General features: G+C 38.6%; 1 protein-coding gene across 1 annotated transcript; it reads right to left on the bottom strand.

Moving 5' to 3' along the window:
* Positions 1 to 1,373: 1,373 nt before the first annotated feature.
* smc3 (structural maintenance of chromosomes 3) lies at positions 1,374 to 27,028 on the bottom strand. Its single transcript, XM_080302781.1, has 29 exons — positions 26,810 to 27,028; positions 26,080 to 26,155; positions 25,908 to 25,946; positions 25,757 to 25,824; positions 25,423 to 25,494; positions 24,744 to 24,823; positions 24,568 to 24,646; positions 24,131 to 24,248; positions 23,454 to 23,629; positions 23,113 to 23,193; positions 22,451 to 22,615; positions 20,395 to 20,516; positions 19,922 to 20,135; positions 19,265 to 19,368; positions 18,059 to 18,158; positions 17,072 to 17,232; positions 16,521 to 16,662; positions 16,143 to 16,293; positions 15,896 to 16,046; positions 13,021 to 13,174; positions 12,673 to 12,831; positions 11,068 to 11,175; positions 10,672 to 10,780; positions 8,272 to 8,519; positions 4,874 to 5,086; positions 4,188 to 4,379; positions 3,484 to 3,661; positions 3,038 to 3,144; positions 1,374 to 2,490 (listed from the first exon to the last, which is right to left on the bottom strand). The coding sequence occupies exons 1-29, from the start codon at positions 26,822 to 26,824 to the stop codon at positions 2,419 to 2,421; spliced, it is 3,654 nt and encodes a 1,217-aa protein (XP_080158907.1). The 5' UTR covers positions 26,825 to 27,028; the 3' UTR covers positions 1,374 to 2,418.
* Positions 27,029 to 27,343: the final 315 nt, after the last annotated feature.

Below are 27,343 nucleotides of genomic sequence, written 5' to 3'. Positions count from 1 at the left end.
GGATGAGGTGGGATAAATGGTTGTTATTTTCCAATTGTTTATGCCAAGAGTGTGAATTAGATTTAGAGGCACTGGCTCTTAAATACAGAAAACCTGTCATGGCTGGAGAAAGTCAAAATTTATTCCTGTTTGATTTCTCTTAGCAGTCACCCCCACACACCAACTTCAGGCCAGAAATATATTTCTGTTTTAGATCACGACTAACAACAGAAGTGGAGTCATGAAGTGGAGGACAAAGCTCCTGGTGCTCTGCTTTCAAAGGGGAAAGCACTCTGACGTAAGATACCATGCGAGTGCTGGCGAACGCCGTGGACCGAGATGCTCTGGAGGTCTGCAGTATTACAAGAGGGATCTAAGACTTGATCTCAAGAGGTCACAACCTTTTAAATGCGCTGCCAGAGCAAGGTGATGTTACACTGGAATGGCAGCCATGCATGGGTGACATGCGGGAGCTCCCCTGGCACAAAGTAATTCAGGATCATTGCTATCAAAAAGAAAATATAACACAGGTGTAAGGGCTGTGTAATGTGTGCCAGACACCGACCTTGTTGCTACAGTTGCTGACCACATGTCTACTGTGCCCTGTGTCTGAATCTACAGCGGCCGTGGATTAGGTTTCCTTCTCAAGTTAGATTAATTTGGTGTTGAAATTAAGGATTAGACACAGACAAGTGTTGTGACGGAACACAATCGGGTGTGAGAATATACACGGGCTTTTCTTTTTGTAAATACATCTCTCTTCTTTCATGAATGTAGCTTTTCAAAGATGTTTTAAGATCAAATCTATCAGTTTACATTGCCAGTATACAGTGCTTATCACATTTATTAGACCAAGATCTAATCTAAGGTTTATGACACAGCTGTAGCTTCAAGGTATCCATCAGGTACAAAATCACATTTTTAATACTACTAAAACACATTTATTTTTATTAAGTGGCCAAATAGTCATTTACTTGGATTTCAGAAACAGTTTTTAATGGTTGAACATTGAACCTGCACACAAATTAATCAAGTCTAAAGTTCGGTATAAAACATGAAATTATTATTTGCATTAATTATTATCCATGTATATTTTTCAATATATTTTTAAACATTTTTGCTTTGTTTTAATCACAGGTGGACTAATAAATATATTGAGCACGGTAAAACCAAACATAATTGCTCTAAAATATTTTTGTTGAGATAATTTGATTAGTTTGGCTGTACACACACACTTGTGTTCTGATGAAAATGTGAAGAAACTAAATGTAAAAGTAACATATATCATAAATATGTTACTTTACCACCAATGGACTTTGCTGTAAAAAAAAAAAAAAAAATCAATTAAAGAGCACCACCTAGTGGTGGCAGTCTCATGAAGCGGAGATGACGTGTTTATTTATTTTATTTTATTTTTTTTCACCTTTTATTATTTTCTATTTTCTTATTACATAAAAAGGAACACAAACATTTAAAAAAAGAAAGCTTTGAAACAAGGTACAACATATGAGGAGTTCAATCCCAAACAAAGACTCCATGAAGGAAATTTAAGATTAATAACATCTTGGCTTCCTAGAAAACAGCGACTGACCGAGTACTGAACCCAAGTGGACACGGTCAGGTTTCACAAACATTCTTGTTAGGAGGATGTGTTGGTTCCCAAATGGGTATCTGTTGTTTTGGAATTAAACTTCATATATTGAAATGACCTCAAGACCAGAATTGACAGAATACAAGCATAAAAAGGGAACCACAAGCTTTGAACATTTTAAGCCAAGTGGCTTTTGTGACAGAAGTAATATTTCATGAGTACAAAGAGTATACATTACAGAAACCAGAGTAAGAATGAACACATCCAGATGAGCCTAAGGCCCCCAAAGATTCATCCAAGTCATATCAAAACACTCAACTGTACACAAGAGGAAAGATCCTGAAGGGTTACATCTCTGGTGCTTTTATCATTGGATGACAGATTACCAAAATTCGGCTAAAATAAATCATCGCAGTAACACAAACAGTGCTCCCTTCAGAACCTTTTTTTTTTTCAGTGTAAAATAACTACACCTCTCTTAACTGTCATCTATAATGAGGCTGATTCACATCAAGTCCGTCAGCTTAAAGATTATCAACATAGCCGCATTTTGTCCTCCAGATTTTTCGTATCAGCCTTTGAAGATTTAACTCTAAATATGAGTAATGGTCAGTTGGGGTTTCTGGGCATGAATTAAATTACATCTTAATCACAAGGACGTCACAAGAAGCTGAGACTTCCTGTGTTGTTTATGTTTAACACGACTATAAAAAGGTTTTTGGACTGAGTGGGATATGTCTGTGTTTGGGCCCTGTTTTGGAGGCCTTTGAGGTTTGCAGTGCGCTGTAGAGATGGAGGAAGAGGGGCTGGAGGTGGGGGCCGAGAGGACGATAAAGAGCAGGAGACTCTTAACCATGGGTGGTGTCATCCTCCACAAAGTCTTTGGCCTGCTCCGCTGTGATCACGTCGATGTGACTCACCTAAAAAACACAGAGACGGTTAATGACTGATCAATGCTGCACCGACTGAGCACTAATCGTTTTTCTTAAGAGACAGACACAAAAGAAATTACTATCACTTTTCTGACGGAGAACAAAGACACAAATGAACTTTGAATGCTATTGATTTAAGACAAATGGAGTTTGAACAGAATGCAAAATTATGTTTACAACACTGTCACCACCACTGCATTTTCTCCCTTGAATCCTAAAGCTAAAGTGAAGAAAATAGTTGTTTTTCCCCCCCACTGACTTTAGTAGGCTGGGCTGTGTGAGAACAAATGAGCAGCCTCTCTTAAGACTTATTTTTCTTGCTATTGTTGTAAAAAAATAAATAAAATAAAATCACCACCTACTATTGGGAGAAAAAAAAAGTCAAATGCATTTGAATTCTCAGAAACATCATCACGCTGTAAACGATCACCGATGATTGTGAGAAAACTTGCTCAGGTACATTTAAAACTTGTTAATCCCGGAGCATAGTCTGACTCTCAGTAGATATACAGAGACTCGAAGGAAGAGGCCTCACCTTGTTTCTGAATTTGACACCATAGAACTTGTCGGCAGATTCGAGCAGCTCAGGTCTGAAGGTGGTGGTGATGAACTGGGCGTGGCCAGCCAGCTCAACAATCATATCTGTAATAAGAAGGTTGGTTTGCTTTGAATAAAGTTTCCAATATTTCAGCAACTGTCATTTTAACTTTCTTTTGGTCAGTAAATATTTTCTCCAAACCATGCATCGCACCAGGTCTCACTACAGTTTCATAAGCCTTCCCTTTCACCCCTGATGCTCATCTCCTACTTCTACTAGCTTTCATTTGTTTTCTCTCCAGGCTATCGTCCACCTTCTACCTACTCTTACTACAGAGGAGACTGCGATCAATGATGAGAGGTATTTTTATTAATCAACCCTACTAAGCCATAGGGATTAAATTGCCATCATTTAATCTGTGTAGACACATAACTCATCGTTACCTGAGACAGCCTTTCTGTGCTGTGCGTCCAGGGCCTGGTCGATCTCATCAAACAGGTAGAAAGGAGCAGGGTCACACTTCTGGATGGCAAATATCAGAGCCAAAGCCACCAGAGACTTCTGACCTCCAGACAGCTGCTGCATCTCTCTCATCTCGCCCTGCTTCCCGGTGAAGGACACCTACGCAGGACGTGCATCAAATTAGACCATCAAACTTTACTTGAAACAAAAACAGAGAAATCAATTTCTTTACTGTAAGAACTTTATTATAAGAGTCTCTGATTCATGAAGTTAAACAAATCCTCTGCAATGTTACAACAGCTCTGATAATGATAAAGATAAATTTAGCCCTAAGAGGACTGCGCATTACTCATTGCATGACCAATCTCACCTTGGTTCTTTCTCTGTGTGGGAGGACCAGAAATCATAACAGTCCAGAAATACACATTCACATGTTTCCAAACAAAGACTCAAGGAAACTCAATATACTGAGGGTACTCAAGAAGCACAATTCTACCTCAGAAATGATAAAACTTTATATAATGGGAAAAACTAAAGAGCTGAAGCATTTTGCTTACTTATAGCATCTTCTTCTTATTTGATTATCTTCCATTCATTTTTTAAAAAAAGCTGATTTATAAATGGTAATCAGTAAAGCCCGTCAACTAACAGCAGATAAAACAACTGAACTGAAAAAGACTCCCACCCTGATGCCGACTCCAGTGAACTGGTCCACGGAGGGAACGCTACTCTGTGAACCGGAGCCCCTCTCGCTGTCAGCACCCCCCTCTCCTTCATCCTGAGACTGGCTTCCTTCAGCATCACCTTTCTTCATCACCAGCGTAGCTTTGCCACCCGGCACCAGTTTCTGGAAAACCTCACTGAAGTTCTTCGACACCTGAGAGGAGCAGAAGGTAAGAAGAGATAGAAAGTGAATTTTAGTCACATTTTGATGAATTTTTCACATTCTGAGAAAATGCTTTAAATTAGTGTTGAACTTCTTCAGGGATAAACCTCTTGCCATCTTCTAGGTTTCACCTCAGTCGAAGTGAGGTCACCACACTGGACCACTCAACCATGTTTGTAGCTTCTGAAGCATTTTTAATGTAGCTTTTGTGTAACTGGGTGTACTAACAGTCTGCCCAAGAAAGATTTGCTCCAGTTTTGGGTGTGTGAAATTATAGTGTGTTATTAGTGTCTTACCAGGAATTTACAATCCTACGATTTACGTATGAAGTGTGCTAGCTTTGGCTGGTAAGTTAGCACTGCTTATCCAAATAAGATCACTTCTGCTTTCCCCAAAAAATGTGGGTGATTTACATACAGGTCTAAGGTAAAAACCATGGACTTGTATCACTGAAGATTTTAATCAGAGTCTGAGCTGCAATGTACCTGTTTGAAGGTGAGCTGAATGGCCTCGTACTTGCGCAGCTCCAAGACATTCATAAGCTCCATGATGGATTTGTAGCCACGGTCCAGCTCATCCTGACGCTTGATTAGCTTTTCCTTCTGCTCGGAGAAGTTGACAAACTGGTCTAGAGCCTTTTTGTTGACATGGCTGTACTTCTTCAGCTCAGTGTTGCACTGCTCCAGTTTTCTGAACAACTGTTGGAGGAGAGGAAAAAAAGTGGAATACAATACCTCATTAGTTCCAGGCAAGATCAGATCTGCTTTAAATCAGTATCATTTTAAATTACGCCTCAAAACATGCTCTCTTTCAAAATTATAATTTAGATTGCTTGTGCATTCATCCATCCATCTTTCAGAAAACAATACTTTTTGTGTCTGTGAAGGTTCTCAGTCATCCAGGTCATCGTAGTCAAAGGAGCTCGCAAAAGAAAAGCGTCTGGACTTCTTTAAGTTGCTTGAAGACGTTTCACCTCTCATCAAGAAGCTTCTCGGATGAGAGGTGAAACGTCTTCAAGCAACTTAAAGAAGTCCAGATGCTTTTCTTTTGCAAGCTCCTTTGAATACTTTTTGTGAAATAACAGTATATTAAGTGATGCACACAGAAAGCCACCAATGTAAAAAATAATAATAATAAAAAATGCATACATGCGTGTTTTAATTTTTATGTTTTTAAAACCTGAACTCACTAATTTGGCAATTTTGCTTTGATGTTACAACTACACTTTCAGGAAATATTGCTCAGTACTTTTATATTTTCAGATTATTTTTCCACTCAAGGACAGGTTTCATAATGCTAGAAAATGAGTTTCACATGTTTAACTAAACATACATTCATTATGCATTTCATGGATGCGTTTTGCACCTTTTATTCATATCTGAAAGAGGACACGGCCTGATCAATTAAGATCTAGTTTAGTCTAGCCTGAAAGTGTCTCACTGTCTCTCCAAACTCTCAAACTATAAATTCATCTCTTTGAATCACTAATGACCAAGTGCCATTATTACATGGCTCTCTCAAACACTTCTGCAATCAATGGCACCATCATGCCCCCAAGCAGTGTCCTGTGGAGAAAGATTAACTATATGGAGTGTTTATGAGCAAGCGAGCCTATTTTCGGCATTGTTGAGGAGGGGGGCTTACACAAGCACACACGCATAGACACACACATAGTGTGCGCACTCAGACACTTATGAAAGAAGCAGCCAAGTCCACTCAACACACAGTCTTTACCCCCAGTGTCTAGTGAGTCACTAGTGAGTGGGTGGGATGTGATGGCCTTGGGCTTTATTCCTAAAGAGACCTGGCTCTGGCTGCATGTGTATGTGCAGATATTTCTAAATGGATTTGGGGGACAAAATGCACATAAAGACTGACCTCAACCCAGCTATTTCATTATTGTTTGTGTTGCTGCTGTAATGGCTAACATGTGAAATAAAACTGTTCCTGTAAGATTGCGCTGCTTTGCAGGATACTGTCTTTCAGGTCACCAATTTACTCTCACTGATGCCAACAGCTTTTCAGGAGCAAGGCTCTCTACTCAGCTGAACCCCAGAACAAAGGTTATAAGCTAATGAACATTGGTGGGAATAGATTTTGGACCTAAAATAATCAGGCAGACAGTAATGTGATTCCAAGCTAGTGTTGTTCTGTGTCTGTTAAATGTGTGCTAAAGTAATGATTTGAATGTATTTTGTACAATCACCAATTCAACTTCATAAAGTAATGAATAATATGTCAGTGTGTTCAATGACTCGAGTGATCCACAGTGGGTGTGTGGATGTTTTGTGATTTACTCTTTCTGATCCTATGCATGTAACTTGCCAAGGGACTGCCGATTCATATTAGCTTTATGAATTTGAATTTTGAATTTATTTATTTAAAGGGACAGTGCAGTTAAACATAGTTCAAGTGCATGAGACTGATGTACTGCACATAGGTTTATAGCTACTGCTATGCTAACTAAAGCTAACTAAGCTAACAGTTAATATTGTACATATTTCCTTCTTAAGTGAAACCAATTAAATTAAAATGAATAATTATTATCTTTACCAGTCTATCTATTCATATAAAGTCACTCTAAACAACACATGGAGGATGCCATCAACTGGCTCCTGCACCCAGCACACTCCCTCTTTGAAATAACTGCAAACACTGTGAGAATTATGCTCTTTGCTGTCTTTGTGTGGATGGTGTTTTGGGACGGGATCAATAGGATGTTACTTTGGGCATAACCCGGCTGGTATGAGCCCCTCTCCAAGAATTGAGAGGGTTTCATTGCATAACTGATGTACAGAAGTACAGCAGAGTGGTGGACAGTTTTATAGATGGTGTGAGCTAATCTACAGCTTGCCATCACTAATACTAAGCCACTGATTTTAGCCAATAGGAAACAGGTTCCTCCTATTCTCCTGGCAGCACCAAGGAGTTAGATTAAGAGGTGGCTGAGGACAACAGATACGCATAGACAGTGAATTGTGACTGGTCCAGGAACGCTGAAGTTGTCTTTAAGAAGGTCCAACAAGCTGATCAGGAAAGCTGGGCCAATTCTAGGAGTAGAACTTAAGACTCTGTGTCTGAGAGCAGGATGCTGAAGAAAGTCTTCAGCATCATGGAAAATCCATTCTACCCTGTGCATGCTTCCCTGACTGGTCACCAGAGCAAATACAGTAAAAGCCTCATTGCCCTGAGATGCAGGTCTGAGTGCTACAGAAGATATTTGTCTCACTGTGACTCTATAACTCCTCTCCATTGTGTATGGGAGGTGGGACTCTTACAAACACTTTAACACACGCACAACAGTGCTCTTTTAAATCACTCCATCTGTTCTTTCCAGGATAGATGGATTATTATAATCTCTGATTTTTCTCTCTCTATTATCACTTACCTCATCTGCTCATAGCATAGACATCATTATCACTGTGTCAGTTTCTGCCTATTTGCACTTCAACTCACATGCGAGATGCTGTACATATGTGTATTTCTACTCATACTAAAACTGCTTTTCTTTTTTGTGTATCTTGTTTTTCCAATAAACTGTGCCTTATTCTATGTTTAAAATGCATTTTATTCTGTTTTTGACACTTTCCCACTGAAACTTGTTAGTTTAAAGTGACTGAGCATGACTCCCAGCTCCCAGTGAAAATAAAAGCCCCCAGTGCTTTGTTTCCATTGAGCATGTAAAAGGCAGAACAATTTCCCCACTGAAAATAATAAATATCGTATTTTAATAAACTCCCACTGAAAAATAACACTGTACACTACATGTCTGAAAAGTGCTAGGGCTGGCTGATAAAAAAGAAAAGAAATTTTAAAGCCAGCGGCGAGCATATAACATCATTAAGCACTGTGTGTGAGTGTGTGTGTGGGTGGCAAGGCGTACCTGTTTGAGTGTGAGGGTCTGGTATTTCTCAAACGCCTCCTGAGGCAGCGAGCCAAGCTCTCGGATTTTCTTCATGCACTCCTCTTTCTTCTTAAGCAGCATGCCCTGTCTATTGGTCATTTTCTCCAGCTCCTTTGTGTCATGGTTGATGGCGTCATTCTGCTCCTTCTCTATGTTCTTCCATCGCTCCATGCTCTTTATGTGCTCCTTGATCTCCGCCTCAGTCTTGTCAATCAGAGAATCCAGATCTGGGAAAGACATTTGACGAGGTGATATGGGTTAGATTTTTATCTACACATAGTATACTGCCGAATTCCTGACTTTAAAAAAAGATGACTTTCTTTAATAGTTACTGCAATTTGCTTCGTCTGGGAAAAACAAAAACAAAAACAAAAAAAACAACAAAGATGGTAAGGGGAAGTTTTTTACCAACTTATTTTGGGTGGACTGTTTGAGCCTTTTATTGAATTAGATTTGAGTGGTTACTTTCTTTGATGATGTAACATTTTAAATGCTGCTGACATGTGCGGCACAACATGCATGCACTTTCAGATGAGTTTGCCAACAGTAGCCAATGCTAGCCAGTGTACTGGCAGTGTAAAACCCATCCACATCCACACACCTTTGCTGAATGTGGTTACACACTGAAAGCCTCGACTTTTCTTTCCTTGATCAAAGGAGAACGCACCAAGTTTGTAGCACTGCCACCTCCTTTGATTTCCAACTTGTCACAGACCAGAGAGAGAAAGGTGCTGCAAAGATCACGGCTGGAAAGATCTTTGAGATGTTGTAACTCACTAAAATACGAATAATTACTTAAACTGACTATTTTAAGTGCCATCTAGCGAAGGCCTGCAACTTTTAATTATTTTGTCGACCACTCTCGTATATCCTTAGTTTCAAGATGGCTCGTAAGACTTTGTGTCATCTTTGTTCAGCAGAAGCGATTACATCATTTGTCTTTAGAGCCTTTTCTCAACAACCTACAAAAAGGGAGACAATGTCTCTTACTTTCATTTAAATAAAGAAGAAATTAAGATTTTTCTTCTTTCTTTTTTGGAACAAAGGTAAAACTGACAATAGTCAAGAGTGGATGACTGAATATAGCGCCTACATAAGAAAAGGATGATGCTGTGAATGCCTTTAATTAGTTAGTGCCAATGATGAAATATGAATCCATGCAAATTAAGGGTATTCAGAAACAAGTGCTTTTTGACAACTGCATTTTATCACCTCTGAGTCACTGCACCACATTTATAGAACATTTATACAAATGTGCGACCAGGCAGTCTGTGCAAAAACATATTATTCAAATTGTGATTCGAAGGCATCACAGCCATTCTCACCATCTGCTGGCAGTACCAACTCAATGAAGGTATCCTACAGTTTTTCAATTTACACTCAAATGACAACAATAAATTGAGCCAGACAGGTAATAAATTAACTAAGCATAAGAGATAGAAGACTGGAACGATTTGATTTTTTTTCCTCTGCTTTCATTTTACCCGGAAATGTGCAGTAATGAGCACTACATAGCTACAGATTACACAGAGATACAGATATTTACCTATAGCCTATCTATAGATGAAAAAATAAGACTTAAAAGTCAACGTCAAAAGTTAAGGTATAATTTAAAGTCCAGCTGCAGCCTCTCCTCTCGAACACTAGAGCAGGCAGTGAACCTAGTTGTTAAAGTATTATTTACAGCTGTCAGCTATGCTTTAAGGGCAAAGCCTTTGTGACAGCAGAAGACCCAGATACTTGATCCACCCTTTATATTAGCTCAATGATGTTTAATAAAAAAAAATAACTGAATATTGTGTCCTATATAATTACTGTAAAAAAGGTTTTAACTGAGTCACATTATTTCATGTGTATTTTTAAAGCAAGTGTCCATGGCTTTTTGGGTTTATTTCATTTTCAAAAACCCTTCCTGCCCTGAAAAATAACATTTTCATTATTTTTCCTGGTCTTTAATGACAAAAATCAGTAATTTACTTTAAATACTAAAAACTCTTTAAAAATACTTTTCTTTGTGATCATAATAAAATTAAAACTTATTCCAAAACACATGCTTTCAGGCATTTTCTTTATAAATTCAAATTTAACTTCTGGACAACTGTAAGACAGACTTACATTTAATGAAAGCAAACAATTACAATAGAGGAGCAACCATTAAAAATACACCAACAGGATCCCCTGTAAGTGATTATGTCTAAAGTGAAACCTAATCTAACTTAAACCACTTTTAAGTAGGTATAAACTGTCCTGTTAGTAAAATAATACGTGAGCTTCTATATATGTGTCATAAATGTAGCCACAACCACAGCAGTGACTATTTTATCCCAACATATGAACAGTAGTACTGACAAACATATCAATAAATTAAAAACCACATACCTTCTGATCGAGCTAAAGTCTCTTTAACACGTTTGTTGATGCCGTCCAGCTCAGAGGTTGTGGCCGTGAGCACCGTGCCTCCCTCCGTCTCACGCAGCTCGTTTAGCTCCTGTGAAATACAAAGTGAGGGAACATCAAAATAGTAGAATAAATAAAAAGAGAGGGTCATTCAAACACCTCTCTACCTAGAAAATGAAAACATTATTTATAATTAAATCGGCTATATCCAAGAATTAATTTGTAACAGACCACAATTTAACAGCAGAAAACAAAGAATCAGAACTTAAAATAATCTGACTTTGTTAATATGAAAAGGGAAATAATTCAACAAACATACACATATAGATCATGTGACAAACATATTCTACAAGCAAAGTGCTTAAAGGGATGATGTACCTGCTCCACTTGGTCAAGACGTTTCCTTAAGTTCTCATTGAGATATGTTTCTACTCTGGTCATGATGCCCTCAAGCTTGATTCTCTCATTCAGCAACTGTCTGTTGTCCTGCAAGTGAATAAAGACATCGAAGCACAAAAGTTACTTATGTGATATTTTCACTATGTGTTGAAATACCAGTGATTTGATATTTGAATGGGTTTTTCTTGCTTTGTTTATCACATAAAAGAAATCTCTTGCATGAAATGGTGCTGTCAGAGTGACGGATGTGTGAGGAGTGATAGTCATTTATCTAAAAGCCAATTTTGCAGTTTCTGCCTTTATAAACATCCTGACAATCCTAAGATGAGAGCAACTTTAACTGTTCAGTCTACACAGAATACAATCTGCTAAAAATAAATAAATAAAAATTGTGTATACACTTATCTGCCTCAGCGACAGTTATCAGTGAATGTTATGTAAAGGAACAAGTCTTTGCCCACTTATGTCGAAGCAAATATCATATTAACCAAAACCCATGAAAACTAAACCAGGAGTTCTGTTGCAGGTAATATAATCTGACAACAGCAAACATAACAGAACCATATATGAAAGGCTTCATGTTGTGGGGGCGGAGTTGTTGCACAACGATGGCAGGAATGGCTGAAAGTTCAATGAGGGGAAAGCCGAGAGCAGCTGGCCGTGAAAGAGAAAGACAGGGCAATGCTGTATCACAGGAACATCCCACACACAGCTGCTGCCTGCTTCTCTCACCTCAGTCAGAGCATGTGAATACACTAGGAGGAGGCAGAAAGCGAAAGGACACCGAGAAACAAATGTAGGTAACCGGCATGTTCTCTGAACTCCATGTAAGCACGCACAGATGCTGCCACAATTTCAGATTTGTCTTTGTTTTTGCACAACACTGGTCACTATATTCTTCATTTCCGGTTAATACTTGTACAGCTGCTGTTATTGTGTATATATTTATTTATATTTAGATTTCTTCATACATTCTTATATAGTTCTATATTGTGTATTTTGTTGTACAGTTATTTTATTTTCAACTTTAATTTATATATTTATCTTTATCTTATTCTTCCCAGTTAAATTTACCCTTCATTCTAATTTGTGTTGTACAGTTATTTCATTTTTAACCTTAATTTATATTTTATTCCTTCCTAGTTAAATTTACCCTTTTTAATTTTTCATATTTATTTCCTATCTTATTCATAGCCTTTTCCTTTTTTGTTCTCTTTAGGTCACGAGCAGTTGTCCAAGCATTTCACTACATATCGTACTGTGTATGACTGTGTACGTGACAAATAAAATTTGAATTTGAATTTGAATTTGAAACACAATTCTAAAAGACAGTAATTATTTCACTGGAACATTTTTCTTAAATGTCTCACAGTTGATACATAAGTTTTTTGTTTTTTCACATCAGTGTGATTTCCCCCCCTGAAAAACCTGAATAAATTGCACAATAAAGTTTTGAGCAATAAACTTCTGTAAACTGATATAGCACAATTACACAAATGAAAATTCATGTGTGTGTGTCAGTTATTTTACAGTGCAGAAACACTGTCACAAATGCTGCAACAGACACAGTCTGTGTCCACTGACCTGCTGCAACTGACGAATCTCATCGTTGAGGTCGTCGACACGCCTCTGATCTTCCAGGCTGAGCTGAGACAGCAAATCTGTACCGAGCTCCGCCTTTAGCGACTCTCTGGTGGACTCCATGGCATGGAGGCTGGCCTCCAAACTCTGAAGGCTGCGTTGCTGGACAGAGAGAGAGAAAAAACGAAGGAACGTTAGACAGCAGTGGGCAACATTAAGACGATAATGGGGACAGGCTGAACCTGAGGCACAGACCAAGTTAAACATCAATAACAAAATCTGGTCATAGTGATCTTGAACACAGGGTTTTTATACAGGTTACAATACACTACAACAATGAGGTAATATTACCTTGGGCATGAAAGTCTTCTCTGACTGCTGCCTCTTCTCCTTCAGCATCTTCATTTCTGACAGAATACTGTCTCTGGATGCCTTAAACTTCCTCTGCTGTGTCTCGATCTGCTGCATCTGATTCATCAGTTGGTCAATCTCATTGTTGATACGTGGAGGTGGCAGTTAAGGAAGTATATGCCAATTTTTACTACAGACGAGCATTTTCAGTTTTTCTTAATAGCCACTCTTGAGCTAATCACAGTTACGTCATATTGCAGTGCCTATTATAAGGTCCCTGATGCGATGCATTGTTAAATCGTTATTACCATTTCCCCAAGCAAGTTAAGTGCTGGGACTGCAAGAAACCTGGATATGCAGCCCATGAAACCCATTCAAGCATTGAAACACTAGTGACTTACACAATAAATACAACTGTATGTCAACTCAGCTGAGCAAACATTACAAACCAACATAAAACATGCCAGACAATGAAAACACCTGCAAACTGCAATATTTACAAGAGTAAACACTACATTTCAAACCTCACAAACAATCTGATATAACTAGTTTGATGTGACCTGTCGCAATGCAACAATTAAATTACCCCCAGGTAAAAAAGTGTAACATACACTTAAAAATACACTTGTGACATACACTTTCCAAAATGATATTAATGTTTTCAGTGCTTTTGCTAGTCCCCAAGCTGAGAAAGAAACAAATTTTCCCTTATAGCAAAAGAAGAAAAAAGAAATGAGTTGGTGCAAGATTAATGAATGTCACAGAACAATGATACAATACATAGCACATAAACACCTGATTACCCTGTTAGTTTAAGTGTCATACTTTTCTTCTAATAGGTCTTGAACTAGAGATTAAAATCACCAGTTGTGCTTCTAATGCCACAGGAAGAAGGTTCCACGTTTAGAAGTCAGTTTTTGGTTTTGTTAATTTATTTGTTTTTGTTAGTCAACCAAACTACTTGAAACGGTTAAATAAAAAGGATAAGAAATGATTCAGCTTTAATTAAGCACTTTGGCACAGAATCCCTAAACAACAGAGACAGTTTTGTTGAAGCTGAAGCAGCAAACTGGAAGGGCACTCAGAGAGTTGATCTTCTGCCAAGGCCAAAGTCACATTCAGCTATTTTAAGTGACTTGGATCTAAAATTAAAGCATGTAAAGGGTTCTTCTTTTGCACATACACCACCTCTTCCCAAAGTTTCAAGAAATTCAGCCTGGTTAAATTTTCTGTAATCGTACTGACAAGACACACAAAAGACACTGATCAGATAATGAGTAAAGTCATGGGGCATGTTGTAGGCTATTTAGTGCTCCAATAATGTGATTGGGCTTTTAGGGAAGGAGGTGTCTCTAAAATCAAAGCAGAGGATTAAGAAGGGCTGCACATGCTCATCATTAAGTTAATTTAACAGACAGGCTTATTGATCTTCAAAGGACTGCAAAACTCCTGTGGGCCTCTGAGGTCTACCAGGACTCAATGAACACCAAGACCAATCAATGTAGTGATATAAAAAGGACTGAAGGAAAGTGGATTTTCCTGCCTGCTGACCAGAGAAGACTGAGAAAACAGATGTTCAAAGATAATCTGACAAATGTGAACAGATAATATCAGGCTGCAAACAGTTTTTTTCCATAGAAAAACAAGATAAATTAGCACAACCACATAAAATCAGGTACATTTAAAATTTCTGTTTCACATAAAAACTGTATGAAGTTTCACTGCAATGTAATGGAACAGTGAAGACGGCAACTAAAAGAAGGAAGGAAGGAAGGAATGGCTGGGAGCTCATGCTTATTGACAGGGCAGAGGTGGAGAGTGAAAAACAAGGTGTCTTAAATAATTAATTCATTCTCTGACTCACTCCTCCGGGGAGTGAAGTGAAGCACCATGTCATCGGCACAGATGCCCATTTCGCCTACTGACTCGTACATATACGTAATCACCAGGTGCGCACACACCAAGCAGCATACGCTTTACTGGCTGTGAGTGAGTGAGAAGCTACACACCATAACACAGGTGTGCAAACAGACATTTAATCATACTGGGCCGGAAGTGACCATATTCATAAATACATCGCACATGCAAACACAAATCCTCTGTGATCCACTTGTTTGGCCTTCATGAGCTGTCCAGCAGTGAGTCATGGCTCTGGCCGATATGACCCAACACACACTAATCCTTCTTGACCCGATTAAACTCTGCCACAGCGTCCCAGCTAGGCTCCAACTGGCCTTAAGGTAGCTACACAACCCAGACTGATTTAATACACAATTAAAACAAAGGTTCAGCCATGTGACATCACTGCATAATTGAATGAGGGTGGTGTAACTTTCAATAACATAGTTTTATACAGAAAACAGCTCCAATTTAAATTAAAATTTTAGTCCTAAGAGGGTGCAAAGTTTTCTGTTGTCAACACAAAGCAATGTTTACTTTAAAAGTCAATATGAAAACGATTTTAGAAAGGCTAGTTTTAACTGTACATCATGATTTAAACCTTTCAGGCAAACACAATCTCTATCCTGAAAAGGAAAGAAAATCTACTTGGCTCTAACAGATACCGATTATTAACTGTCTGTCTCCAGTGTTTATGAATTTCATAACATTTCAAAGTGGGAGATGTCTGTTTAGTCATTTTCAAATTCAGTCTTGAATCACATACTCCCTTTTCCCTCGGTATTCCAGTCAAACCCAGGCCATTTTTCTATTGTCAGTAAGTCTAAGCAGGGGGCCAAAACTCTGCCTCACTAATAACGCGATTCTTCAGTGAAGCTTTCAAGTTTGCTCATACTCTCAACGGACAGCAACACACAGCGCTCTAACATCAACATGATAAACAAACTCGCCACACGTTTTAATAGAAAGGATATGTTCAATGTTCCTGCGCAGGTTTTCATTGAGTTTGGCCTCCAGCTCACCCAGCTCCTCCTCAGCCTTCCTCATGTCTTTCTGAAGCTCCAGGCGAGACTTTCTGGTATCATAGTATCCTCCTGTCAGAGCTCCACGGTGGCTGACTTGGTCACCTAGTAAGTAACAAAACAATGATATGAATGTTCTCAACTGGAGTATTTTGCACTGAGAATTGTTGAAGCTGTATTGCATTTCACAGCAAAGCTTACCCTCCAGAGTAATACAGTCCATGGTGAAAGCTCTTGCCAACTGGGTGGAAACCTCCATGCTACGACAAATGAGGGTCTTCCCAAACACGTGCTTGAAGGCTTTGTCAAAGTTGGAACTGTAGCGGAGCTTGCTGATCATTGGGATGGCATCCTGATGGAGAAAAATGAAACAAACAAACAAAAAAAATCATTGGTAATAATGAAACTAATTTGTCAGTAGAAATCTTGATGAGAAAAATGGAATGAAGAGGACTGAACAAAGGGAAAGTTGAATGCAGTTTTTATGTTAACTGCCACTGTCAATTACTGTATACCACTATTTGCTAGTAGATTCAAAATTTAATACATGCAAAGCGCCCATTCATGTCAGGTACTTACGTTGGTTTCTGGGTATGCGGTGTCTCTGACGTCCAGCTTGCTCAGAGGTAGGAATGTGACTTCTCCAGGCAAGTTCATTTTGTTGAACTCCATGAGTATTTTAGTGCTCACTTCATCAGTCTCCACAATGTGGTAAAACAGCCTTAAAAAAAACAAAGAAACAAACAAAGACGAAAAAACAAAACAAACAAAAGTAATTTTTTACTATAAATCATAAATTGTTTATAAAATCTACAGCACCTGCTCTGTGAGTAAACATGAAAACTCCCATTTGATATTTAAAAATTTTAACAGGTTCTAAAGAGGAAGAATAAAGCAATAATAAAAAAGCCCAAGGCAGATGGTATACTGATACTACAAACGGGGGAGTAACTTCAGACTAAATGTTTTAAACTGACTGGGCTGATGGCTTCCCACGCAGCAACCTGCTCCTTTTACCCACCGGGCACATTTGTATAATCTTGCATAATAAAAGGACTTGGAGCCAGAAAGTGTTGTTTTCATTTCAGCCTACACAGACATTTGAATGAAAATACAAAAGCAAACCACACCTGGTCCCAGCTGTAACCTCCACGCAGGTGTAAAAAGCAGGCTCACATTCAAAGTTATTCATGACGATGCCATGATAACCATTGATGACATGCTGGTTGATGCCCTTTCGACGGAAATGCTCAAGGACTTTGTTGATGCTGTCAATACCGTTCAAGATGGCCTGGAGGAAAGATCTACATTCTCAGTATGCAAAATAACACACAAAAAAGCACAGAAAAATAAACTCATATTGTATGAGCCATGAAAAAAACCCCAGGTCTGTATTAACTCCATGGCGCAATCCTACACTGAAATATACACTGCGAATATAAAAATGTGAGATAGATATAGCCCATCAAAGGCTGGAGACGGATGAGTCAGCCGGGAGTAATGTAAGAAAAATAAATGTAGGACATTTGTCCATGAAGCTACACACAGCCTCCTTTCATCTGGGCAGACGTTATTCAGAAGTGATATTTGATTGATGCATATGCCTCGAAGAAATGACTGGATGAGGCAGAAAGGAGTGAGTCATATGTAAATTTAGCTAGCTATCATAAGGTGCCAGTAGCGACGCAGATGAATGATTCCATTTGATATATCTATTCTGACAACCGGCTGAGTCACAAAGTGAGTCGGTCGCTGTATTAAGGTGGGCTCGTTTAGAGAGCGAGGCCTCTTTTTCTTTTTTAAACTTGGGATTTGATTTATCTTCTCTTGCCCATTTCTTCGCTAACAGCTCTTCTGTATGTAAGTGCGTGTGTGAACTATAATGGCAGGTCTACCTGTGGCTTACAAGTGACATCCTGGGAAAGAGGAAGATAAATCCATGTACTGTGTGTGTGTGTTCAAGTAAAAGGATTCAATCCTCTGAAAAAAAACCCATCCACTTCTGTGCCCATACATGCATAGTCACACTTTCACTTGTATCCAGGTGGAAGCATTGGGGATCCTATAGTTGCATTATGCACGTCAATAATTTCGCAGTCATGTACAGTGACACAGACCTTGCCGGTGGCTGCTCTGAGGAGCTGCTGTTTTTTCTCCAGGTCCTCTCGCTTGGCTGCCAGAGCCTGCTGCTCTGCGTTCTCCTCACGCCACAGGTAGCTGGGCAGATACAGAGAGTCACACACTGTTACACTTATGTCACCAGAAGCACTAAAACGCAAGTGCAGTCATGACACTAAAACAAAAACAAAAAAAACCCTTCAAACTAAAACTCTCTTTTATAAAGGGTTACATCTTTTATCTCTGTATTCCTTCATCTTGGAAATAGATTATGAAACCAACACAGCTGCTGATTCATAGTTTGAATGTATTTAAAAATAAATATTCATTCACTTTCACATAATTTCAAGTCAAGCTGTTTTTAATTGCAAACTGTAACTATCATCCTCAAGTAAAAATATATCATCTCGATTCCCTGCCAAACCATCTCATTGTTTCGGTTTGAGTAAATTCATCATTTGTTCTCATTTTTAGATATGCTACTAATAGCTTGCAGCTGTCATTTTGCCTTCTCACCCGACAGACTGCGCAGCGGATCACAGTGATGGGTGCATAATTAAAAATCTGACATACACAAACTATTCGTGGAATCTGTTTTACATGCTGACAGTAATAAGGGTCTTGCTGAATTTAATAGAATTCAGTTTAAAAAAAAAAGATAGATCACAACCTCTTTTTATGCTTAAGGCAAATTATGCATTTTGAGTGTCATTCCTAATAATAGCTGGAGAGGCCTGAATGTGAATGCTGCCTTTGTCGTGCTTCAAGAAACATGGAACAATATTGCGCGTTTTCACTAAAAAGCCTCATGACACAATTCAACCACCCTGAAGGACCTTTTAAAGGCAAGGAAACTGTGGCAGCAGAAGCCTGAGGTATCATCCTCTGTGTTACATAAACACACCTCATTGTTTAAGTGGACTGAGAAGGCCTGGTGACATTCACAGGAGACAATACACTGGCATCTATCTAAAGGTTGCCAAGCGGAAACAGCATACTGGCTAAAAGAAAGGCTAAACAACAACCTTTCAACTCAATTCAACATGCAGGTCTGACTTATGTAAAGCTTCATTTTATCATGAGATGTCAAACTAATCAAAACTGCACACTAAAAAAAAAGTTTAAAATATGACTGAATTTTATACATTTACATCTTAAAGATGTGAGGTCAGAGAGAAGATTAAAAACAAAGACGAGGTCCTTACTTTCTTTCGCTCTGCAGTTCATCTTTCTTGTTCTTCACTTCATAATATTTTTTGTCCAGCTCCTCCACACGGGTCTTGACCTCATTCAGATCTTGATCGAGTTTCTAAAGATACAAGTTTGAAGTGAGACACATTAACCTGCCAGGATGTCAGATCAAAACAGCAGAAATGTTTTTCTAAACGACATATATCACACCACTAATCCGAAATAAATAAATGCAAAATTATTTATTTTAAATCTGTGTAAAGTTAAGGAGCCAAATGAAAGTCTATGCCTTGTTGACTGTTTTTTTTTTTTTTTTTTCACTTTTTTGTTGTGGATTTTGCACCAAATGTTCACAAGTCATGTAATGAAAAGCTTAGTCTCAAACTGTTAACTTCATAATAAAGATTTGTTTCCCCCTTTCAAAATTTCCCACCAGTCCATCCCCTAGAAACATTTTTTTTACCACTTCTTCAAGCTGTATGCACAAGACTGCAAAATACCAAAATAAAAGGGAAAAATAAGTATAGGTTAAAATGTTCCAGTAAAAACAGTGTCAGAAAAAAAGAATAGCTAGTTATTTCAACTAGAGCAACAAAAGACAGGAAAGCAAAACTCAGTGTGCAATTCTTTTTCATGGAAAAGGAGGTCTGAAACATTTTGAATTATCTTACGTTATACTGCTCGAGGTTCTTCTCCTTGTTTGCTTCTGTGTCCTCCAGGTCTTTGTGGATGGCAGCAATCTGCCTCTTTTTGTCATTGATAGCCTGGTCCAGAGACTTCAACTCCTTTTTGATCCACTTGTCCCTTTCTTCCTTAGAGGTGAACTGACTGCCACGACCCTGCTTAGCATACAAGTCTGTCCTCTCTTGTGTAGCTTGAGCTAATCTGCAAGACAACAAAGGGGGATGATAGATTTATAAACTGAACCGATAATTTTCTTTGGCTCTCCTTCCTTCCTGTATTCAAATGTTTGTATAACACATGCAATAAAATAATTTTACAACGGAATTCGCAAATATCTCATGTGAAGACACCTTTAATCTCTCACTATCAAATTATATTTAACTCAGGTTGACTGACTCATTGAATCACGCCCGGTCACCGCCTGCTCGGGGAATGATAACTGAGAATGAGTCATCCCTACCTGGAGATGCCCCGCTCCTCCTTTTCCTTGACCATGTTGAACTTGGGTTCAGTCTCCTGCAGCTCTTTTTGTTTCTCCTCAATTTTCTCCAGGAGCTTCTGACGCTCCTTCAACAAGCGTTTCTGGAAGATCAAGAGCAGATTATTAATCCAACAAATCTGACAAATGAAAGGTTAAGAAAAGAAGAGTTACATGTGAGGAAAAGTGTTGAAGAATAAACAATCCTCATGACAATTATGAAAAATGTATACTTATATTTTTAGGGCTGTCAAAGTTAACAGGATAATAACGCATTAATGCTTATTCCTTTTAACACCTCTATTTTCTTTCGATTAACACATGCATGCTTGGGCTGTGACCTGTGGCCCACCATCCTTAGATTGGGGTGTCTGGAAGTGAAGCATCAGAACATTGTGAATGATAAGCAGAAATGGATGAAGAAAAGGGTCGTTTGAATAACAAGTTTAGCTTTAATGCTCTGCCAGACGGTTCCCTTGAGAAGAACAAAATTATTTGTACAATCGATGTGAATCGAGTTAACACCGTAGTACGTGAAGTCTTAAATACTGCTTCCTGGCCAAAAACACCACTGATAATGTAATAAAATATATACATTTTTAAAAATCTGCAATTAACAGAGTTAACTATGGACAATCACGTGATTGATCGCAATTAAATATTTTAATAGACCGACAGCCCTAACACATTTACAACAGATTTATATAAAAGGTATCTACTGGAAGAGAATCCTATAAAAAGAGCATTAATATTCAGTAAACCAAAATGTGCTAGTATTAATAGAAAATGTAACTGACAACTGATTTGGACAAATTCCTTTGTGAGACGGCTGTGCTCACTTTTTTCCCCCCCGTGGTTTGATCAGCCACCTCAAAGCTGATCAAACCAGGATCCCCTGTAGCTAGAGAGGCTTTTCATTTTGCTCCAATAACTTTTGGCTGGTGTTGTGCCAGCCGCAGCCAGGTGGGCTTAATCCAACCACTAGCCAGCATGCTGCCTGGGACCCACCATGAACCATAAAAACTGAGCCAATAGAGCTGTTATGTATAATTATCGTCTTCATACTCACATGTGCACACAAACACCAAGCCATATGGAGAGTGATGCATGCCAATTCTGTACACGAAACCTCATGCCAGGGATGATGTATAGTGGAGCTGTAAGCAGAGTCTGATACGCAACCTGGTGCTTACTCCGTTTTGCTTCTCATCCCATCCCACAAGCCAACTGCACATTTTTTTGCACTGGTTGACCTGTTTTAATATTACTCATGATATTAGATATTATACAGATACTGGATGCATGATCACATACATTAAAATATAGTTATATTAAACTGACAAGTAACAGCTGCATCCATTAAATGAAATAAATACCTTTAAAACACCTTAACCAAAACCACATATTATTAGTTTTGTAAGAATGAAGCACTTGAATATTTGGATCAGTGCCTTTTGGTTTACTGATTAAGTTTTATGCTGTTTTCTTTTGGACATTCTCGGAATAATATCCCACCATACTAAATAAAATAAGTCATGATTTGGGGATTTCTGGTTTTATAAACAGACTGAAAAATTGACAGACACCCTTGCCAAAATTCTTGAAAAATAAAGCAACCTTGGACAAGTAATAATAATAATAATAATAATAATAATAATAATAATAATAATAACAACAACAACGGATTGGATTTATATAGCGCTTTTCGAGACCCTCAAAGCGCTTTACAATTCCACTATTCATTCACTCTCACATTCACACACTGGTGGAGGTAAGCTACAGTTGTAGCCACAGCTGCCCTGGAACAGACTGACAGAAGCGAGGCTGCCATATCGCACCATCGGCCCCTCTGGCCAACACCAGAGGGGCTGGAAAGTACCCACATTTCCGGCTATAACAGGGGTGAGTGGAGTGGATTAAAAGAGAAAAAACTGCCAGCCTTTTCTTTATACAGAGATGGTAAAGGGAAAGAGGCAGGGGGAGTGTGGTTGGTGCATCATCACGTGTTTAGAGTGACGCAGATGGGAGGCTTCCGTACCCTCTGTTCACTGTTGCCTGCCAGCTCGTCCTGCAGGTCCTTGGCCTTCAACTCGAGTTTGGTCCTCTGCTTGATCTGCTCCTGGCGCTCTGCCGACAGCTGCTCTCTCTCCTCCTTCATGGCAGAGATCTTAGACTTCAGCTCTCGCACAACACGCTCCGTTTCCTACACAAAGAGAGCCAAAATAAAGAATCATTGTATGAGGGGAAAACAAAACAAAACAAAACAAAAAAAACCACAACAACCTACTTCCTTTACAGCGACTAAATGATGCGTCATTTATTTAACAAGGTCACAAAGATGAGCTGATGACATTAACCATCTAGAAATGCGTGATATATTTAGATAAGCAATGATATATTAGAGGAAAAAAAAAAAAGAGGTCAACAAACATTAGATGTGAAAATAACACACAAAAGTAACATTTAATTGCATTTTTTTGTGGTTATGGTACCTGAAATGTTGCACTGAACAAAATCAAACAATATTAACAAATGACTTTGTTACTAAAACACAAAAATGTCAAAGTAGATCAATTACCAGAGCACAAACACATCATTCACGGTCATTTACAAAATACTGTAACACCATCTTAAATATTATTCTGTGATGAGATTTCACTGAAGCCAAGCAATGGTTGTTGGGGTTTTTTGTTTCTTTACCTCCACTTTGTCTCTGGCATCTTGCTGAGCATCACGCAGTTGTCTGGACTTGTCTCCACAGGTTTCTCTCTTGGTGGACAACTATTAAAAGAGCCAAACAAAGTACAAAAGTCTTGTTACTGAGGCAGTAAAGTCTACTTGATACTGGCATTTGTTCACATTTAATTAAGTTTATAATGATGTCTAGGACAATAGAATTCGTGTTTTACTGCATAAATAAAGCAACTGGGTTGCAACATGGGTTGCGTTACATTCTTACGCCTGCATCAAAATACAGAGAAGTCTATGTTTTGTGTTTTTTTTCTGCATGTGTACTTCAACGTTTTTCACAACTTTATTACCTCATCCAGCTTGGCACGGGTTTCATTCAGCTCCTGGTTGTAGATTGTGTACTCCAAAGCTCTTCTCATTTTGTCCCACTTCTGGTACTGAGCCAGTTCTTCCTTTTCATCTTCCAAGGTGTGCAGACGCTCCTCGATGTATTTCAGCAGTTCATTGATCTTCTCTCGCTTCCCCTCTGAGGAAAACACACAGTGGATTGTTTTCAGGTTTTTCTCTTTGTAACTCCTTCACCAAAGGTATACAAAATTAAGCAGTACTTCTGTTATAGAAACAATTTAATGCCACGGGTTACAGTCATGCACAACGGTGACTGTGATGGAAATCCGACAGTACTGCTATAAGACAGTGGAAATGGAGTACGTTTTTCTATACATTTAAGTGCTTTGACGACCACACAAACAATGAAACTAAAATGCTGCAGGAAGGAAAGCCCTGGAATGGATCTGAACCAGGAACATTCTTGCTGTGAGGCGACAGTACATGTGACACAAATTACAAATCCTGCCTAAGGCTAATGAAACATGGTACATATAGATATACATTATAAAGCCTTTTCAAAACAATCTAGCTGATGTCATGTAATAACAAAACTGTTCACAGACAATTAAAAACATTAATGAATTTAAATCTACCAATCAACGGTTGTACAAAATGAAAGGTATTCAAAAGCGTTTACCTGTCTCCTTCATGAGGGAAATACTCTCCTCTTTGCGTTCATCATACACTCGTGTCCCTGCCACCTCTCTCAGCAGCTTTAGACGCTGTGAGTCAGGGGCTGTGGCCATTTGGTTGATCTACATAAAACAGTAACATAAGGTAAATTTTCCAAATATCTGGTGTACCTCTGAGATATTCCTATCAGAAAACAAATGATAATAATTATAATTAATTAATGATTTTTTTTTTTAATTAACATCAATTATTTAGTCTACTAATACTCTTAGTTTTTGGAAAACAGACTAAGGTAAATAAATAGTGAGGACAACACTGTTTTACTGTCTGTTCGACTAGAACTACCCACCCAATGACCACTGCTTGAAGAATGAAATTCATTTCACATCACCAAAAACTACTGTGCATTAAATTAGGCTTGGCACTGCACTTGTCTCTCACCTTTCCCTGCTTGACAATGTAGTAGGGGTTACTCCGAGAGAAGCCAGCACTCTCCAAAAGGTTCATGACATCATTCTTACTGCAACAAGAAGAGTGCATAGAATAGATGGAATCGCACATGTAGTATTGGCCTTTGGCAAATTTAACATGGACAGCTGATCCCTCGCAATACTTACGTCACCATCTTCTTGTCTAAAAAGTACTGGTCCTTCTTTGCTCCAATGACACGACGAAGGGAGACTTCCTCTTTGTCAATCTAGAAAGAGATGCATTTATCACTGGGCAAGCTGAGGGTCACACAGAGGACGATAATTGGCAGGTTATGCCACAGTATCACCAGGCTGCAACATTTCACAGACATCCGGCCTTCATCATCAGAATAAGAAGGACTGTGTGTACTGAAGGCAACGCAGTGCAATCAGTGGTCTTCATAACAGTCATCACCAGGAGAGACTTCAATATTCAATATGAAATGAACAACTTAAATTGGAATAAGGATGTTCACCATTTTAATACCCAAGATTAAGAGTCTTGTTACAAAAGAAAGCATAAAAGGGTTGATGTTGCTGATTTTTTGGATTTTAGTTTATTGTGTTTTCCTTTTTTTTATTTTGAGGTTTACTTTGATACAAACCAATGTAAACAATAATGCAAATTTAATTGTGAAACAAATATCAGCACTGAAAAGAGACTATATGATCATACACGTTTAGCCACAAGCTGCTCAGTGACCATTTATTTAACACATACACACACATTCCTTGAGAGGCCTATGGAATTTTTTAAATAATATCACAATGGAATCAAGCTGAAAATACAGTAATAGAATAAATTTGAAATGTTTGCCATTCCTACCGGCAGTCGGTTGTCAGAGTTGTCAAATATAATCTCCACAAAAGCCGAAATGACACGTGGACCAGTTCCCTCCTACAGTGACAGGGAGAGAGAGATTTTTACACAACGAGGTTTTGGCATCTACCAAAGAGGTTTTAGTCAAAGCTAAAGCAAAATCACTCACACTGTGATAAAAGTTAATTAAAAAAACAAAACAAAAAACATTTTTGCCAATTGGCACAGGTAGAAAAATGCAAAGATTTTGATTGAGAGTAATCTGTTATTTAGCAAGCATTCTTGCATTCATAGCTTCCCACTAAAGGCTCATGTTCCCAGTACATTTTCCTGTACTTACATGGAGCAGGGCCAAGCGTTGTTCAGGTCGCAGGTGGCTGAATTCATCACTGAGCACAAACTGGATGGCTAAAAAAAAGAGAACGGGAGTTAAAGTCTTAGAAGTCTAAATGTTTGAATTCTATATTGCAGCAAGTTTTGAGGCTTCATACCATAGAAAAAGTTACTTTTTCCTGATCCATTCCTCCCAACTGTAAGACGAAGGGAAAAATAAACACAAAATGAGGATATGGTGACATACAGTACATAAAGTATCCGAAAAACCTGATTAGCAACTCAGGTGCAATACAAAATAATTATGGAAAGATGTGGATGAACACATACCGATGACATTGTGCTTTGGGCTAAAAGGGTCTACCACAGTTTGGTCCCTGTAACTTCGGAACCCCTGAATGATCACCTGCACAGGGAACCAGAGACCACCGTGAACACACCGACAACAACATCAGCTGTTTCAGTGCAATATTTTAACCACATGCTACAGTTAAACATGGTCAAAGAGCTCCTGGGTCTATGAATATTTGTAAACATAAGGTGTGTAAACTGTTTATGCTGAATAGCACCATCACAGATAAAACGAGGCAACAGGGCCTTGGCTGATGGTCACTCTGATGGTCTACCGCTACTTTCATTCAGGACATTTTTGAAGGTTTGAAATCAACAATGCCGAGTTAGCCGACAACTATACAATAAACTCTCGTATTCTGCATCATATGCAACATTAAACGTTATAACAACAATGAAAAGAAGCATACAAATCGGAAAACCTGAGCCTGGCCTAGTTGCGTTAGCTTAGCATCTCGAGAGGGGACAGGCAATTCACTTCTACACTAATTCAAATAGCGCTAGCTAACGTTAGCTAGATAGCTACACAACGTTTGCCGTTTATGGAGTGCCTGTACACAGTTTTGCAATCCAATCAACGTTATACTTTGAGTGAAGCCTCGATAGCTATATATTTATCATTCAGTGGAAAAACGTTAAGCTGGCCTAAATCTTGTTATTAGACCAGTAACAGTCGGCAACACGCATCAGTCTGGTCTCGTTAGCTTACCTGTTTAATATACATGGCTGCTTATCCAGGGCGTCCCCTCTGCAAATTTGGAGATGAAACACTCCCTGCGCCAAGCTGGAGAAACCACAACTATAATAATCCAAACTTAACAATCAAACTGTTGCATTAAAAATCATAAAATACTGTAAGGCAGGAAAGAATAACATGGAAAATGGCGGCGGGGGCGGGATAGAATGGATGATACCATTTTGTGAAACTGGGTTGTAGGGATATACTTGCACTATATTCCTACATGTGGGGAAGCTAAATAATTCATATGAAAGGTAAAAATTCAAATATAACAATAATATAATGTGTATCTACGGTTGGGTTACGTTTGTGACATAACATTAGGTCTTTTATTATTGCTGTTTATTCGCCTTTCTTTTTGTTTAGTTGGTACAGTCTAGCAGTCTGCGCTCTGGGCGCCAAAATTGTTTTGATGAGCAGCATTGGGAAATATAAGACTAAAAGCGGTAAAAAAAAAAAAAAAAAAAAAATCATCATAATGACTGTGGTAATAATGATCAACAT

The sequence above is a fragment of the Astatotilapia calliptera genome, chromosome 6 (genome assembly GCF_964374335.1).
Source record: "Astatotilapia calliptera chromosome 6, fAstCal68.1, whole genome shotgun sequence".
NCBI classification, from domain to species: domain Eukaryota; kingdom Metazoa; phylum Chordata; class Actinopteri; order Cichliformes; family Cichlidae; genus Astatotilapia; species Astatotilapia calliptera.
The sequence above is the reverse complement of the archived record's forward strand: the minus strand, read 5'-3'. Positions and strand labels throughout refer to the sequence as shown.

Coding starts and splice junctions, on each gene's coding strand:
- smc3 (XM_080302781.1), bottom strand. Junction 16,663..17,071: donor GAGGTTACAGCTGGGACCAG/GTGTGGTTTGCT, acceptor GTTTTTTTTAAG/GCTGTTTTACCACATTGTGG. Junction 2,491..3,037: donor GTGTCAAATTCAGAAACAAG/GTGAGGCCTCTT, acceptor TGTGTTTTTTAG/GTGAGTCACATCGACGTGAT.